General features: G+C 37.7%; 1 protein-coding gene across 1 annotated transcript in view; it reads right to left on the bottom strand.

The window, feature by feature from the left end:
- Positions 1-8,251, bottom strand: part of efna4 (ephrin A4) — a 50,476-nt gene extending 42,225 nt beyond the window's left edge. Inside the window, exon 1 of the mRNA XM_084088557.1 lies at positions 7,630-8,251. Within this exon, the coding sequence (XP_083944683.1) occupies positions 7,630-7,748 (119 nt within the window). The 5' untranslated portion in view covers positions 7,749-8,251. The remainder of the gene's footprint in view (positions 1-7,629) is intronic.
- Between the last annotated feature and the right edge of the window lie 11,202 nt (positions 8,252-19,453).

Raw genomic sequence — 19,453 nt, 5'->3', positions numbered from 1 at the left:
TTCCAAATTTAGCAATTTCAAAAGTAAGTTTTCAGTCACATATGTAAGCCAAGTAAAATATTGCGATACAAAGAGAGAAAAATGTGGCATGGAAAAAAAGTTACATGCGAATTAAAAAGCTGAGGCTATATCTAGCAGTGCGAGGGTATGTTTCTCGGAACATATTTCATAATTACACAGCAGGGAAAAATGCGATAAGCACATAGTTGAGGCTGTCGAGTACAAGGTTGAGGAATATTTCCTGTTTTCGCAACATTGTCTTTTGATTTATGCAACCTAACTATTTCTTAGGTCATCTATATTATCGGGAAATGCCTGTTGATGACAATGCGTTGCAGATTGCTGAAGGTTACGGGCAGACGCTGGGCAGGACAGACGAAAACAAACAGGCAGTAAATATAGTTCCACTCATATGGATAATTATATAATCCACTATGATGCATTAAGCTATACAGTCAAACCACATAATAACCAGCGAGTGAGCGAAAGCAGCAGGGAGTTCACTTTCTTACTTCCTTCTGAATGCGAGCCTGAGTGTGATTATTTCTGAGTAGGTTTGTTGATTACAGTTCACAGGTTCTCGTAGCTAATGATTTATAGAAGTAGTAGGGAGATTATCCGAAAACTGTGGAAGTCCTCGCCAAGCACGAGACGTGCTTAGGGGTCCAATCACGGCAGCCCTGATTGAGCAAAATTACAGTTGATCTTCAAGCTTTAATTTAAATTTGCATGCGCATGGGTGCGTCCGCCCCCGTGCTGCCTGAGAGGTCCGATCCCGCCTCTCGCTGTTGAAACGAGGAGAAAACGTACTATGTTGTATTTGGGATGTGTGTATGGGGGGTTGATGTGCGCTTGTACGCATGAATTAACACTCATGCAAACACACAATCCTTCATTATGCACAAACAGGTTTGAAATTATTCAAAGTTCCTTGGGTATTAATTGATGGTTTATTTCAAGATGAGCAATTAAAATAAATACTGTTTTTTGCAGTAAAACACATAGCCATGAGAGATAAAAGGGAGGTGTTGAGAACGTGACACTTGGTATTTCGAGAGTATTAGAAATGTGCTCAAACTTGTTGAGTAAGTGACTCACACACACAAAAGATGAATACACTCACATAACAGATATAAAAGGTAAGTTGAATTTGTACAATGCATCGGTTTAATATCCCTGATGTATGAAGGTTCTGTCGTCATTTACTATAAACTCTGCCTGACTTTCTTCTCTGGAGATATTCTGAAGAATGCACCGGTCACACTTTTCCATACAGTTGAATGGAAAAAGAAGCTTTCAGGTTCCAAAAATGCAGCAAAAGCATCACAAAAGTGGGCCATACTAGGCTATATTCCAAATCTTCTGAAGATAACGTAATAAAAAATAGACTTATTCACTGAAAATCTCATCAGTACTGCAATTCATGAAGAAATCTTTCCTTGGAGTTGGATCTCTTCAATGAATTACAGTAGTTGATCCAGTTCACGAAACAGGTCTGAAAGATTCGTTCAGTCCGTGTGTTCTGTTCACTGACTCTATGACTGAGTCACAGTGATTAACAGCCCATTAGAGGGGAAGATCAAAGAATCAGTGCTATTTTTAGTAATATTTATATACTATTACAGCATTTATCAATATTTAGAAGTTAGTGTTAGCGTTTCAGTTAGTGGCCAAGGCAACATTTCTTATTTTTAAGGTTTATTACCCTACAGAACAACAAAACTGTGATTAATAAATAATAAAGTATCTCTCACAGACTTAGAATAGTGCATGAGTCATCTTAAATACTTTATGATGCATTTTTGATGTTTGAACGCTTCAGTCATTCAATACAATTGTATGGAAAAGAGGGACCAGAAAAGTCTTCAGAATATCCAACCCGATCTCACGGCAATTCGTACGAATTTTACGATGTGGCTAATTCGTACGAATTCATTCGAATGACCTACACCTGACCCCGCCCCTAAACCTACCCATCACGTGGGTTTAGACAAATCGTACGAGTGAGGTCATACGAATTTGCACGAATTAGCCACCTTTAACTCGCTCATACGAATTCGTACGAATTGGTCGTGTGATAGCGTTGGAATATCTCTTTTTGTGTGTTTTTTTCAAAAAAAAAAAAAAAAAAGAGTGTGTGTGAGAGTTAAAGGGTAACTCTTGCCAAAATACAGTGGTGGTCAGAATTAATGGCACCCCTGGTAAATATGATAAAAAATGGCTGTAAAAAATAAATCTGCATTGTTTATCCATTTGATCTTTCTTTCAAAAAATCTGCAAAAATCTAACCTTTCATTGAAGTAAAAGAATTGAAAGGGGGTAAAATCACATTATAAAATAAATGCTTTTCTCCAAAACACGCTGGCCATAATTATTGGCTCCCTGTTATTAAATACCTTTTGCAACCTCCTTTTGCCAAGATAACAGATCTGAGTTTTCTTCTATAATGCCTGATGAGTTAGGAGAATAACTGACAAGAGATCTGAGACCATTCCTTCATACAGAATCTCTCCAGATCCTTCAGATTCACAAGTTCATGTTGGTGCTTCTTCACTTCAGTTCAGCCCACTCATTTTCTATAGGGTTCAGTTTAGGGGACTGGGACAGTCATGGCAGAAGCTTCATTTTGTGCTCAGTTACCCATTTTTGTGTTGATTTTGATGTTTGTTTTGGACTGTTGTCCTGATGGAAGATCCAACCACGGCCTATTATAAGATTTCTAGCAGAGGCAGACAGGTTTCGATTTTTTATCTGTTGGTATTTGCTAGAATCCATAATACCATGTATCTGAACAAGAAGTCCAGGACCTCCAGCAAAAAAATAGGCCCACAACATATAAGATCCAGCAGTATATTTAACCATAGGCATGGGGTACTTTTTATCCCTGTTTGCACCAAACACATCTGGTGGGTTTGCTGCCAAAAAGCCTTTTTTTTTCATCTGATCATATAATCCAGTCCCTTTTGAAGTTCCAGTCATGTCTGACAACTGAATATGCTGGAGTTTATTTAGTCAAAAATAGTCGATCTCCGAATGTGAATGAACTGACTCTGAATTTTAGCATTTCATTTTAGTATTAGTATTTTTAGCATTAGTATTTTATATATTTAGTATTTAGTTTTTCAAATACAAGGATAATATAGATTTTCACTAACAAGAAAACAACCAATTATCCGTGAATTTATATGGAACTAAGCTTTAGGAGCTTTCCATCTTTACTCTCCTCCCGGTTACATTGCATTCGGAGATCGACTATTTTTGACTGTCAAAATGCCGGCGGACACAGCTACAGTGAGTTGTTCAAAAGCTTTCTTTTTAGTAAACTCTGTGTACACAAACACTGTTCTCAATGCTCAAGTTCACGTGTAGAGCCCCTGGTGATACTTCGAGCAAAGTTTCATGTTGTGTCGAGCCTTCTTAGTGTTTTAAAAATAGCGATTTTTGATGCTATCATAGTAGTGCCCCAAGCACTCCCATTCACAAGGCAATTTGACCGAAAACAAAAATACGGTCAAACTTAAGTGGCGTTTCCATTCTAATTATGCTTTTAAATGAAAGTTTGCCTCGGGTAGATTAACAAAAAGAGCCTAGTTTGCATTTTGGCGAGAGTTACCCTTTAAGTCATTGCATCAGGTTTCAAACTTTTTGGTTAAGATCATAAGAAAACATGAGGAAATAAAAGGGCGAGCAGAGAGAGCGTGACAGATAAGAGCAAAGCACAAGTTATAAGCTTTATCCACCTGGCTGGCAGGCCATCTAAAACGTCAACTGATAAACGAAAGGCAACATGTTTCTTAGCAGTTCACAGCTCAGTTACAACTGAAAGGCAGAAGTGGAGATTAAGGAGGAGGAAAAATATAAAAAATTATATATTTATCACACATACACACCAAACCACCAGCTAGACAAACCCAAAAGTCTTTAGTTTCTCCCACTCTTTCTAGTATTGATGTGATGGAAAATTACATGACTACCTTGCAGCGCTCATGTATCCAAAACCGAGCCTCATTAATCTGGTTATATTGCACTATTTGGTGTAAATAGCAAATCAATGTCTGTGCAATGTGTTCATTGTTTGAAGCGCTGGAGAACCTTGAAGCAAAGGAGTTGATGTTTAGTCTGCAGATGCCTTTACCTAAATCTGAGTTAATAAACCACATCACTGCGTAACAAGACTAAACACGACTACACACCAACCTTGACTGCAAGTGTACGTCAGTGAGCCCACAAGCTAAAAGAAAATGAATCAAATTAATTAAAAATGTAAAAAAAAAAATTAACTCTTTCTCTGATGAGAAATTAATGAGCTTTGACAAAGAAACCGGATTCAAGTTTAACTATTTGTGTGTCACTACATGAGGCCTGTCGCTGAAAAACATGTCCATATGGACAGCTTCCCATGTCCGAGTTGTTTTCCGAGAGGGGCGGAGCACAGCTGTCCCTCCAGGCTGTCCTAAACTCACACAGCCAATCCAGACCGAGATAACACCTGGAGTGGCAGGTGAGCGTGCCATCAGTCTAACAAATGACACCAATTAAACTATTATAGAGCAAGACAGAGGACAGATATGTGGCACAACAGGAAGAGAGCTGATTAGCACACATCATTAACATTGATTTATTTAATTAGTGCTACGTTCAGCACTAATTGATCAAACCTAGAGAAATTGTTCACCAGACTGTAAGGAGCTGGAGGGCATTGGATTTTACAGCATATAGGCCTAGCTGAAATACAAAAGCTCTGACCCTTGATCCCAATTAATGAAATTGGAACACAGATACACAAGATAATTACTAACTGCTGCCGCTTCACACCAAGGCTGTTTGTTTATCTTTTGTTTTGATCCTCTTTGTTTGTTTTCCCCAGTCTCATTCTACTAACATCCATATAACAGACATTCCCTGATTCAATCTAATTTTCAGAGTATGAAATCGCCAGTTAATTTAGTATTATTTATATACTATTCTAGTATTTATTACTGCTTTTGAATTAGTTTTTATTTTTATATTTTCCATTTTAGTACGTTTTAGTAATTTTTTTATGTGCTTTTGTATTTTTTTATTTATTTTTTTGCTATTTAGTTTTAATATAATAAACTCATGTTATTTCAGTTAGTTGCCAAGGCAATATTTCTAATTTTCTTTTTAGTTATTAAACTTCATGTTTCTCATCTAATATTTGTATTTTATTTCAATTAAAAAAACTATTTTTATTAAATTGCAAAAAATTGCACACTGTGAGAGTACTCTGCATTTGATGAAGAACTTCTTTGACCATTTTAAAACTAAAAGTATGTTTTATACAGCAAGTATGCATGAAGTAGCCTATGAATACAATCTGGACATCCGTCATGCCATCTGACTTACAACCTCAGCTGCATCGTCATTCACTGTCATTAATAAATATGACAACCCTCTTCCATGGCCTCATTTAGGATAGAAATTGTCCAATGGATGAGCACTTCAGAATCTCAGCCATCTGAGATTTTATTTGCATACCGATTTCTAAATATTGTGAATTCAAAACTACTAATCATTTGACGTACATTTGACAACCATATAGTACGGAAGTAGGCATATTCAGGTGTGGGGAACAGTTTCCACACTTAAAGGTGCAGTAAGTGATTTCTGAAAAACACTGTTGAAAGTGGATTAGACTGTGCACCACAACAAACTTGTAGCCAATCAGCAATAGGGGGTGTGTCCACTCATGATGGGAGAGGAGAGAGTGAATGAGAGGGATATTTGAAGAAAGACTGTTGAAAAAGAGATGGCTGAGAGACGTAAAAGAGAAAAGGTCAGAGGAATATCAGTGGGGAAAAAAAAGGGTTATGATCAGGCAAGAGCTTTAAGACGTTAATATTAGAAAAGCTTTGCAGCTCAATAAAGGGAGGGGTGTGTTTTTTGGGGTTGATTCAGGGGCTATTTACACGACAACGTAAAAAACATAAAATATTGTATGCGTTTTGGCCGTTCATTTACACGACAAAATGCAAACCTTTAAAAACGGGTTTCAAAGTGTACGTTTTTGAAAAATGGTGTCCGTGTAAACAACAAAAACGCGAATCTCTGAAGACAATGACGTCATGCACATGCATATTACGTTTTCAGTCTATAGCGTTTCATTGCCATCTAACGGCCTGGCAAAATACAGCGTTTTTAGTCATTTTTGCGGATCTGTTTGAATGGGGATCATTTTGACAATGGTGTCATCTGTACGCGGGAAAACACACATGAAAAACTTCTCCGTTTTAAAGGGGTGGTATAATGCCCTTTTCACAAGATGTAAATTAAGTCTCTGATGTCCCCAGAGTGTGTATGTGAAGTTTTAGCTCAAAATACCCCACAGATATTTTTATATAGCATGTTAAAATTGTCACTTATTGAGGGTAAGGAAAAACACACCGTTTTTGTGTCTGTCCCTTTAAATGTAAATGAGCTGCTGCTCAAGGCACAGAGGGCGGAGCTCCAACAGCTCGCTCTCACAAAGACATGCACTGAAAATTTCAAAAACTTTTAGCCTTTTATGTTCAAACCGGATTCAGACAAAGATGGAGAGACTCAAGAATAAGTGACAACATGTAGAATGCAACAGGACATTTCTGAATGGTTAGTTGATTAATTTAGGTAGCTTGTGTGTAGTTATCTTCTAGTCATTGATTAGCATATTCTGTCATGATAATCTATAAATCACGTTCCCGGGGGCGGGGTTTATGTAAATTCTAGGGTTGGTGATGTCACTAACCCTGGAGGAATGTCGTGTAGTCCCTACCAGCCTTTTGTTGTAGTCCTTAAAAAGCAATTTCTTTAAAAGCAAATATCTCCCTTTGCTTTGAACTTTAAGCATCGTAACTTTGCAGATGTTGCACACTTTTGTTGCACACAGACATTACACACTAACTAAAGTTAGAAAAGTGAAATCATAATCAACCACCCCTTTAAGCATATCGTTGTTGTGTAAAGGTACCCTTAAATATCAACAGTGTTCAACAATGATTCTCAGAAATTGCTTACTGCGCCTTTAATGCTGCAACATTTATTAACTGAGGCTTTGTAAATTGACTGAAAAGCACATACATTAAACATATTATTATTATTATTATTATTATTATTTTTATTATTATTATTATTATTATTATTATTATTATAAGTTATAATCAAAACTTCCATGGTCATGTGATTTAAAAATGGCAGCGCCCATTTAGTGGCAACCAGCCCCTTGTTTTCTTAATCTGCTCATCTCATGTGATTGTACATAATTTGCGTTGATTTATAAAAAAGCTGTTCATTTCTTTCTTTATGCATAAAACTTTAATTAGAAAAATACCCAGTGTACCTTTAAGGATTAATACATCAAAGTTTGGTTGGTGGAAACAGTGAGGCATGGGAGGACACGTTACCACATTTAAACCCTTTAATAAGTGCAGGTATGTTTTAGGCTGCAGACATGAAGCAACACAAATCTGGGACCGTTTTTGGGCTTAGTCACCTCACATTTACTGGGCTGAGCTCCCGAAGAGCATCGCGCTCTGAATTACGCACAGGGAACGCAACCGCAATCCTGCGTAATGAGGTTCATTGGAAACAGTCAACGCGATGAGTATGAATTAAAGGTAATTGTGAACTTACCGTGTGTTTGTAGTGTTCCAGTATACAACGTGTCTCTTTGCTGTCGTTGACAAAACGTGTATAACCAGTGCCAGAAATCTCATCATAGCGCAAACTCCAGAGCACCTTGGCACGTTCATGACTGAAATCGTCCAAGCCCTTGTGGGCCGCTTATGAAACGAGTTTAAACTGAGGTGAGATTCAGTTCTGAGTAAAACCCAGCAGAAGAACTTTTACTGGGTTAGAAGAGAAACAGAATTCCCAAGTTGTTAGGAACTCTGAACGCTTTTACAAGAGAGACATGTTCTGCTTATTAAATGCAACAAGAAGTTGCACGGTTTAGTTTATAAAGTCACAAAACATATGTTGACAAGTTCATAAAGAAACATTCTTGCGATTCCTTGTGAGGTTTAGTATTTCCTTGTGAAGATTTGATAAGTAGTCATTCCACTTTACGCTGACATAAAAATAACTTCTTTTTCTTCAAGTGTAAATCCAGTGTTGGTTTATAAGTTCCAAGTTTGACAGCAACTCCAAACTTCTCATGAAAAGAGGAGACAATTGTTTGTAGACGCGGGACGCTCTCAATCACGGCCGTTGATAGTTGACAGTGATTAGGAGTGACTGGAGTGCGTTTCTGGGCAGGGCGGAGGACACGGGTGCGTAAGCGTTGAAACTTTGAGCCAATCAATGATCTAAGGGGCGGGGCCAACATTCCATAGCTTTTGAAGGTGTGCTGCACACACAGTGCCCTGACAGCTCCACTTTCGCTGCATATGGGTCAAAAGTCTTTCAAGTAAGTTTCCTCCTCGTGAACCATTTTTTTTTTTTTTTTAATTAAACATCTTATAGGGGTAACATGGGGGAACATGCCTCCCTTAAAGGGGTGGTTGATTATGATTTCACTTTTTTAACTTTAGTTAGTGTGTAATATTACTGTTTGAGCGTAAACAACATCTGCAAAGTTACAACGCTCAAAGTTCAAAGCAAAAGGAGATATTTTCTTTCAAAGAAATTGCTTTTTAAGGACTAGCTACAACAAATGGTTGGTAGGGACTACACGACATTCCTCATGGGGTCTAAGACATGGGGTCATCTTACCCCAAGGGTCTAAATTTATCTTTTTACTTTAAAATAAAAACTTTTACTCCACAAATCTAAAAACATTGTCCAAATCCCTCATTTACAAATAGACACAAAAAAACGTATTCAACATAATACAATGTCATAGATCACTATTTTTGCAGAGACACAAAATTAGATCAATTAACCTCAAAATTGTTTTGGCTGACTAAATCTCACAAATGTTGATATTCAGATGAAATGACAAAATTTAAAATATCATATAGCCATTCATCAAAAGTACTGAAAATTAAGGTGGGGTTATCTTACCCCGGGGCGCATCTTTCCCATGTGATATCATTCTGCCTAAAATTACCTTTGTATTCTACTGAAAAAGTCATAATAGATTTTAACTGTATATAGGCCTGTGTTCCAAATTCAGCAGTGATCCATTCTGGGCCTTTAGATTATAAAATATATATTATATATAAATTATATATTTATTTTAAGAAATGAATGGTTTTATTCCCCACAAAATTGACAGTAAATACTTTTACATTATTGCAAAAGTTTTCAATTTTAAACAAATGCTATTCTTTTAAACATTCTATAAATTATGAAAAAAATGTATCAGAGTTTCCACAAAAATATTAAGCAGCATAACTGTTTTCAACATTGATAATAACAGGAAATGATTCTTTAGTAGCAAATTGGCATATTAGAATGAATTACGAGGTAGGAAGTTGTGTTTACGACATCAGGTGCGTTCAGTCACGTTCATAAGTAAGATGGTGGTGTACTTTCTCTTAATTAGAAAATGAAGAACAAAGAATGTGCTTTAGGTGTGTCTTGCTTTTTTGTTTTTAACTATTTTATGAAGCCACTGTAAACTTTATCGTTACATATTATGTTGATATATTACAATGCTTTCATATTTTATGCAGGCAGTTAGCTTCTTTGCAAATAGAAAACCCTGATAATGTCATTGCAAAATACATTTAAGTATAGTGGTATTCCGCCGTGTTTCACTGAAACACCCTCGTATATGGGTAAACAACTCGTAAAGATCCTGAGCTTCCCACTCATATTAATGACATTGTGCTGACGTTCTTGCGACTTGAACGCACCATGATTTCTGAAGGATCATGTGACACTGAAGACTGGAGTAATGGTGCTAAAAAGTTTGCTTGGCCATTATAGAAATAAATGACTGTTTAAAATATATTAAAATAGAAAATAGTAATATTTGAATGTGTGTGTGTGTATTTGAAATATTATCTGCTTTTTAATTTTAATAATCCTGTTTTTGTTAAGATATTGTCACCAAATAATGGGCTGTTTGATTAACCAGAACAACTAGCTCAGTAACAACACTTCAGCAGATCCATTTAAAACCCACTGAACATAAAGGACGTTTGTTTGGCAGAGAAATCACAGTTATTACACACCCTAATTCTCCTCATCAAACTGGTTATTCATGAAAAGGGCTGTTTTCACCATTGGGGATTGAATTAAGCATGTTTGCAGCATTAGCCATAAGACTTCTAGGAAAGAGAAGTCCTCGTTTGTCCAGCTCAATGTGTTGTTTCCGCATACTTTTTTTTGTATGTGTTTGTTCAATTGTTCCTTTTTTTTTTTTTTTTGCTTTCTTCAGAATCCCAAGCCAGTGAAGTATCATTCTGACATTATTCCATTCATTAGTAGTGCATGAGGATGTATCCTTGAAGTTGTTTTGAAGTACACAACAGCTTCTGGAGACTTTGGCTCTAGTTCTGCTAATCTCTGTGGGAGTCTACATGTTTTGTGTTTGTATGTGTGAATGTGTTGATAGGTAAGGGAGAAGCTGAATTAATTCACCTTGCTGACGACAGAGATCCCGGGAGAGTACGTGTTCAGGCAGTAATAACCGTGGCCACCATGTGCGGCAACAGTTGGTGGTCCCTTGTTATTATCTGCGCGTGTTAAATTACTGGCTCAAGATGTGAGTAATGCGAGGCAGGTACGACCAACGGTGCGGCAGGCCCATCACTCTTAGCGGCAGGTGGAGAATATTCACCAATGACGTTGGGAAGCGCAGCGGTGGGTATATTCGGTGGCTAATTCTTCCAAGTCTTCCCCTCGCTATGGCACAACCTATTAATTCCCCTGTCCTCTTCTCATTAATATCACATGATTGTGCGCCGGCGTCTTCCCCTGTGTGATTTGTCCCTCTGGAGGATTCACAGTCCCCCGACAACAAAGCAGAAGTTCCTCGTTCCCTCGCTCTCACGAAACGAGGGATAATTACACAAAAGGTCTCACCCACTGAGGCCTGAATTGATCTCCTCAGTTATTATCTAATTAATAAAGCAGTGCGATAATAGCAAGCACATACACCAGAGATAGATATTCACGCCTGGACCTTCATATCTGACTCTGTGTCGCTTCCTGACCGCAGATTTGTCCTGTCTCGGAATTAACAGGATATATTCAGGTCTTTGTGGCGGTGTGGTGCAGCTTAGAGCCCTTGTGGAGGTCATATCTGCAGCACGGCAGAGCTTTGATTTATATAATGAAGATCTGGGTGCCAGTGGTCCATGTGGGCCGGGTCTGGGCTATTGTGTGGGAGTCTCAGCAGTGCTGTGGTAATTAAGAATTGTGGCTAAACGGGGAACAGTCACCTTGTGCTCCTCCAGGAGCCGCTCTAAAGTGTGTTTCCTGCTCCTGCAATCAGGTGTTGTTCCAAAACTTGCGTCCCCACCTGACCCTGCTCCTGTTTTATGTAGTTTTACCAAGCTAAACGAGAGCGCAGTTATACACTGTAAAATGATCGGACACAGCCTGTGTACTTGTTTTAGGGTAGAAACCTTTACATTGTTTATGCAAGTACGCAATAGTTAACGCACACTCTTGCAGTGGTCTTGCCGGTAACAAACGTCAGTACTCCAGGGCAGGGGTGTAGCACCAAATCTTGGGCCCTATGCAAAGACAGTGTGGGGGCCCCTTTGCCATCATCCTGTGATCCACGCTATTTATCACTCTTTCTTTTTCTTTTTCTTTTAATAAGAGTGTACAACAACTATACATATAATACTCACTGATAGAAAACATACTGTTTATTATGTATACAGTATAACATTCATATATGTGTATGAATTGTGCTATACTTAAATAGAGCACTGCAGTATCCCCTTACACATAAAAATGACAGTTCAATAATATTTAATTAGATTATGCTTTGTATTCCCAAAACATCTACAACAATCAAACTATTTAACAGTGTAGGTACCTCTGCAAGCATAATGAACACAGGATTGATGCTAAGCCATTAATAACATGTCTGATATTTATGTTACCATCAGTTACACACTCTAAAAAAGCTGGGTTGTTTGGTTAAATACGGACAAACCCAACTGTTGGTTTACATTTTTTTTATGAATTTTTAAACCCAGCAGTTGGGTTTGTCCAAATTTTCACGTACAAATCATGATTCACAAATAATTATGTACTAAAATATATTCTAAATATATGAAAGAAAATGTAGGAACAACTAAAACCACACGTTCACAAAAATAATTTACTCTGGGTGGCCTTATAGTTGTGTCTTTTGATATTTTAACTTAAACATTTCATCATATACTGTAAGAAAATAGCTCAAACTGTACAGTTCTCTGTATTCAAACGCAGATACGTGCTGGCTAATGAGATGTCTGTATAAAGTGTGTTTATTGTGTTTGGACTGTTTTGAGGAAAGCAAACGTAGCATTGCTCAAGAATCTTTCTGTGCATGTTCTCAGGTGAGAGTGTGTCTTTAGAGTATATGTATATGTCTGTGTCAAATAGAGTAGATGTAGAGTAGAGATGTAGAGTAGACAAATAGAGTATATGTCTGTGTCAAATGTCTATTGTATATGAAATATGTATGTCTATATGTGCCGTGAATATGTACGATGAAAAGCGTTTGGAAATGTGAAAAAGAATTTCCCTAACGGGACAATAAATATACTACTACTAGAGAGTGGCATATGTTTGCTATGGTATCTGGGCCCCGGTGCAGGTTTGCTGTGGGACCCTCTCGGTTAAAATCCCCCCCGAGTATCATCACCACCATTCTCCCCTGTAGCAACAGCCCTGGCTGAGAGAGTGACAAAAGCCTGTAAAGGAAAGTTTTTGTTGAACGCTCACATATACAGATGGTTTTGGCTTGTTTTATGCAAATGATTAACCTTGGGCATGCGGCCGCTTTTTTAGAACAATCTAAAATCATTAACATCAGAGGTTAAGAACAAATTCATGTGTGCACATGCTGTGAATTGTGCTGACATTTTTGACGTTATTGAGTGTAATTATTAGTAATTATGAGACCCACTGGCTTTCTAAGCTATTTAATAAACTCTATACTAATAAACTGTATCACAGTAGTTGACCTGACAGACAAAACTGACCGTAAGTAGTCAGACACACAACCTTGCTATAGCGCACCTTGAGGCAATGCTGAAAATGCAACACATAAATGAAACATTCGTAACACAATAAACACACAAAGTTTAGCTTGTTTAGATAAAAGTATCTGCATTCACATACTTCAGTATAGTATGTTTGTGGCCTTATTTGCGTTGTTGTATCGTAACGCCAGGATGGGTTTGTTTCTTTATTAAAATGATTGATTCGTTAATTGTTATTGTATTTCGCGTACCAAGTGTTGTCTGTTTGTGGTGTTTAAAGAGGTGTCATTCATGATTTTGTCTGTTCATGTGATGATTCGTATTTATGTGATGTCTAGTTTGGGTCTTCAACCAGGGCTCTCTGATGGAACTATGGAGAAGATATATGTTTTGAAAGTACACTATTCTGGGCTCTCTATTGACTGTGAAAACATAAAATGGCAAGTTTCTTGGGCAGGAGCATTGTTTTATTTATTTGTTTTTCCCTTTAACTTTAGCGCTGCTCTTCAGCTTGGTTAAATCTGACGGTTTGGGGTATACCCGTGGTGTCCTGTGATCAGCATATCAGAGCGGATATAAATAGCGTCACCTAAGAAAGTCCTACGAGACATATGAAAGATGTCATCTGTGCAAGTCAGGCCTTCTTTCTCTCTTTTTTTCAAAACACACATGCACGAATGACAGAAGATGTAGGCTATGTAAATCTTTTGTGTAAGCTTACTGTAGTCTGGCAATAACATTTTGAGCACATTTCATTTCTAAAAAAAACTAGAAATCCTACTTAACTAAAAGAGTTTACTTTTTTTGTTACTTTTTTAACTCCTTTTGGGGGGGGGGCCTCTGGGTCTGTTAAGGTTAAAAACCTTTAAACGTTAAGCACTTAGCTCTCCCTTTTCTCATAGACAATGCAAAATGAAGTACATAGTATTGGACAATTCAAAACTATTTACACTACTGTTCAAAAGTTTAGGGTCAGTAAGATTTGTTTCATGTTTTTTTTTTAAAGAAGTCTCTTATGCTCACCAAGGGCCAAGGCTGCAAAGCAGTAATATTGTGAGATATTATTACAATGCTTTCTTTTTAAATATATTTTGAAATGTAATTTATTCCTGTGAATTTTCAGCATCATTACCCCAGTCTTCAGTGTCACATGATCCTTCAAAAATCGTTCTAATATGCTGATTTGGTACTCCAGAAATATTTTGTTATCAATGTTGAAAACATTTGTGCTGCTTAATATTAGTAAAAATCTTACTCTCCAAAAAACAAATGAACAGTATAAATAGGATCAATTTTCATAGAACTCAAGTTGAGTTTTGACATCGTCCCAGAGTTACTTTCTTTAGATGGATTATTGTTATAATTATGGCTGAGTTTTTTTCTTTTAAATTAAACATTTACTTGAAATAAGAATTTGATGCAAATTTTTCCTTCCTGAACAGCTATTTTTATATAGGGTTAGTAAGTGTTCTTAGAAACGACAGCAGTGGGTCTTTCTCTCTCTCCATAAATCCCTCAACCCTATCCGTGTCACTTATGTCCTCCTTGCCTCCCTCATTTCTCTCTTGTTTCTCTCTCTCCGTCCCTGTTGTACTCCAGCTGTCAGGGGAGAGTTAATCCTGTTATCTGTACAGGCGCAGACTGACAGTCTCACACACATACACAAACACACATTTTCCCAATCCGCCGTACTGTAATCAACCAGGCTGTACACACCACTCTCCCCTCTATAATTAACTTTCCTCTCAACCGGCGTCGGCATGTAACACACACACAGACTCACATAGGCACTGCTCAATTAATTAGGCTGCCCACATGCAAACTCGAAGGGAGTGAGAGAGAGAGACCGGTTCCCTTTCACTTTTCACTCTAAACTGCCCCGCTGCATAATAAATTCAAAGAAGAAAGTGTGATAGCAAGGACATTTGAGACCCGGAATTGATGCATTTATGCTTGGCTTTATTTTTGGCCTAACATGGTGCATATTGTTGGCTCTTAACAGCTGAAGACAATGTGACTGAATGCATCCATTCAAGTTCAGTTTATGTGTGTAGGTGAGAACGCACAAGCTTTTGTTCATGTAAATGAAAGGGAAAGCGCCAAACGAGGTAAATAACTAGGCAAAAAACCTGCCCTGCCAAAACAAAACACACAAACACACACAAGCATGAAGACACGTCACTCGCAGGCATTCAGGTTGGGCTGTAGCCTTTATGTTTTTCACACAGTTTCTCTTTCTAAAGCTCTCTCTCTCTTTCTCTCTGAGGGGTAATTACAGTGGTGGGCTCAAGCCGAGCCGGTAAACGCTTCTCTTTTCCTCTTTCGCTCCCACCAAGCAAATTATGCACTGGTTACTATAGAGACCTGTTTACAAAATGTTCTTTTTGCCTTTTTCTTTCCTCCCCCCTCTGCCCTCTCTCGCTCCATTTTTCCCTTCAATTTTCTGCCGCTCCCTCAAACTCAGTGTGTCTCCTTATGTACTGACTGATGCCTTCATCCGCCTGTCATCTTTATTTCTTTCTTAGTCTCTTGCCTGGTGTCTCTATGCCCGACTGCACACATAACACACACTTGCACACAAGAACGTGAATTATATGAAAATATGATTGCGTATGATATTGAACGGCTGTCTGTGTAAGACATAAATGATGAATGTCTTTTTTAATAAAAGGTGTAAAAGAAATATATTTCTCTTCATATGTTATTCTGATGTTGTGCAATTTCAAAATTGGTACAGACCCACTGTGGTATAAATATTACATTTATGCATTTAGTTGACATGAATCTTCAAGCAGTGACAGTGGCGTCTCTGACAGGCTATATTTCATCTAAAATTATTTGAAACCTATTTTAAATTACAAAAAAAAAAAAAAAATGGTGAAAATTATTTAACGCAAAATGTTTTATTTACCAATATTGGTAGCATAAAAAACATTATTTACATAATTTGATGTGGCAAATTGGCTTGTTTGATTGGGGACCTAGAAATAGTTCAGAATCTTAAATGTTTATTTTATATTTTACATGGCAATGTTTTTCTGTTTACTGAACCAAAACACTTTATTTAAATGTAAATTATAATTTACATAAGTCATTTTAGACTGTATTAATACATTTTAAACTAAAATCTTGATCTAAAAAAAAAAAAGAAAAAAAAGGTTGAATCAAAGATGCGGTGTATTTCTGGAATCCATGATAGTTGTGTGTTTTCCCTGGGAATCGAAACCATTATCATGTTACTACTTGCACATCTTATCTTGTCCTTGCTCAACTCTTCCTTTCTCTGTTTGTTTCCTGGTTACACTTGTCTTTCCCACACACTTGTTATTGGCAACCTTAGTGGTACCCAGTGTATTCAGAGGATGTTTCATGCCTTTTTTACCCCTTGTTAAATTCCTTCTCATCGCTCCACTTTGCTGCCTTGGTGATCTACTCCTATTCTATCTCATCTCTCTCTCTTGCTCCCTCTTTAGGCATTTACTTTTCAGGCAGGGATTGACTTCTGCCAAAGCTGTTCAAATATGACAGCGCTTAGACAATAAAAGTGCACCATCATGGCAGCTTGAGAGTACAGTACACAACCTGAGAGAGAATGTTTGTGATTCACATGAGTATCACAGCATCTGAAGCAACGGTTCTAAACTGGTTTTGCTACAGGACGTGGATTTTACATTGGACAACAAAAAGTTACCCAATACGCCAGCAAAATTGTTGATCATACAAAAGCCCTAACACAATATGTAAAATTACCGTATAAGCATGGCATGTCACGAGATATAGCCTATACAGTATAAGTGCAATTTGGAAGCCTGAGGGCCAGTTCACAAAGAAGGCTTTTTATTTGTTTTAAAACATGTGGTAATTAGAAGTCTTTAACGTATACATCTATACATCTCATAGTTCTTTTCTGCTGTGTTGTCTTGAATTTTTGCATTCCGCTACGCTTTTAAATAGTTTTTCATTTGACTGAAAAACTAATTTGCCCGTGGTTTAGAGGTTTGACATATTGTGGCCTTTTAGCTCATTAATGAAAACAGACTGTTGAAGCTGAAATTGTGTATTAAAGGGGTGGTTGAATATGATTTCACTTTTTTAACTATAGTTAGTGTGTAATGTTGCTGTTTGAGCATATACAACATCTGCAAAGTTATAACGCTCAAAGTTCAAAGCAAAGGGAGATATTTTCTTTTAAAGAAATTGCTTTTTAAGGACTACAAACAAATGGCTGGTAGGGACTACACGACATTCCTCCTGGGTTAGTGACGTCACTAACCCTAAAATTTACATAAACCCGCCCCCGAAACACGAATTATAGATGATCAAGACTGAATATGCTAATCAATGACTAGAAGATAACTGCACATAAGCTAGGCTACATAAATACATCAACTAACCATTCAGAAATGTTGTCTACATGTTGTCACTTCTTCTTGAGTCTCTCCATCTTTCTGACTCCGGTTTGTACATAAAAGGCTAAAAGTTTTTTAAATTTTCAGTGCATGTGCAGGGCTCCAGACTAACTTTTTTTATTAGGAGCGCTGTAGCCCCTGACTTAAAATTTTAGGAGCGCAAGCAGAAAATTTAGGGGCACACCTTCACATTTTTCCCCTAAATAACTATTACAGACAAATGCTTTGATAATAAATAGACTTAGCGTACAGAAATTATGGTGCAGTTTTATTTTAAAATCACAGGGCTCCAGACTAACATCTGAGGGCAGCGGCACTAAGTTCTACAAAAAGTGTTTGGTAGCACTGTGGGATAACAAAGCACTGAGCTTAATTTGAGGTGTATAGATAAAGTTCAATTTAATTATTATCCTTCATAATGTCTTAATATTAATTCAAAAGCAAAATGAGTGACAAAATAGATATTAGGGAGTGAAAATAGCCAATAAGCGCCCTCAGCAGCTGTTTACAATCTTAATTTAGTCTTTTTTTTTTTAAATAAGTGTGAGTTTTCCTATTCCTTGAAACTTTCAGTTTTATAAATAGAGACAATCTTTAAAGGATGAACAAAAATGTTTTGGTCAACACATTAAAAATATGATATAGTTTTGAAGTGCTGGAAAAGGATGTGTAGGCTGCTTTTATAACCACAGTATACCATAGTTATAGATATGCCTGGTTCAGATTACACAATTTTGTTCTGTTAAGATAGTCACTGTGTCAGATTACACGATTTTGACTCCTAAAAATCTTGTCATGTCCTGGACAAGAAACATTGTCAGACTACACGTTGCTTTACGACCAGTCATCGCGAGCCGTCTCACACACACATTCACTCGCACATGTACACACGCACTCACTCACATACACGCACTCGCAGTCTCACACACACACACTCAACACGCTCTCACTCACTCACTCACTCTCGCTTGCGCGCACACAGTCACTCACTCACTCACGTACACACTCTCACTCGCGCACACACTCTCTCGCTCACTCACTCACTCACTCTCGCTTGCGCGCACACAGTCACTCACTCACTCACGTAGGCTACACACTCTCACTCGCGCACACACTCTCTCGCTCACTCACTCGCGCGCGCACACACACACACACACACACATTCACTCTTGACGGAACCGTCATGGAGGACCGTTAAGAAATTAAACATGCTAGTCTTTTTGTCATGATGTCATAAAGCATTGCAGACGCGACGTCGCTTGTCGCCCACTATGACACATATACGAGATGAAATTTACTGGTCGCACACTCTCAAATTTTGGTCGCAAAATGCGACCATTTGGTCGCAGTCTGGAGCCCTGATGTGTGTGTGAGGTAAAAGGACTCAAGCTGTTGAATCTCCGCCCTCTGTGCTGGAGCAGCAGCTCATTTGCATTTAAAGGGAAAGACACAAAAACTGTGCGTTTTTGCTCACCCTCAAAAAGTGACAATTTTAACACGCTATATAAAAATATCTGTGGGGTATTTTGAGCTAAAACTTCACATACACACTCTGGGGACATCAGAGACTTATTTTACATCTTGTGGAAAGGGCATTATACCACCCCTTTAAGCATAACGGTGACCGTAAAATATGTATCTTAGGTGTGGAAGTGGCATACTGTTTTGGAAGCTTGTTTTCTCCACAGAATAAAATTTTTTAAAAGATAATTGCGACTTTTTTAAAAAGTCACAACCATGCATATAATGTTCAACAAGCTGTTCAAGTTGTGGGACTGGAAATTATGTGTTTCTATGGCGGCACTATCAATGCCTAAATGAATATGCAGCAGTCAGGTGGTACAGCAGTCACGTGGTACAAGTAGGAGCTCTTAAAAAATTCCCATCTTACAAGCTGAAATCTCGTAATTAAGGTAATTACAACATGGCGTAAACGCACCTTTAAAAACG

The sequence above is a fragment of the Abramis brama genome (assembly GCF_963993115.1).
Source record: "Abramis brama genome assembly, chromosome: 17".
In the NCBI taxonomy this organism is placed as follows: Eukaryota; Metazoa; Chordata; class Actinopteri; order Cypriniformes; family Leuciscidae; genus Abramis; species Abramis brama.
Note: the sequence above shows the minus strand (reverse complement) of the source record. Positions and strands in the feature narration are given on the sequence as shown.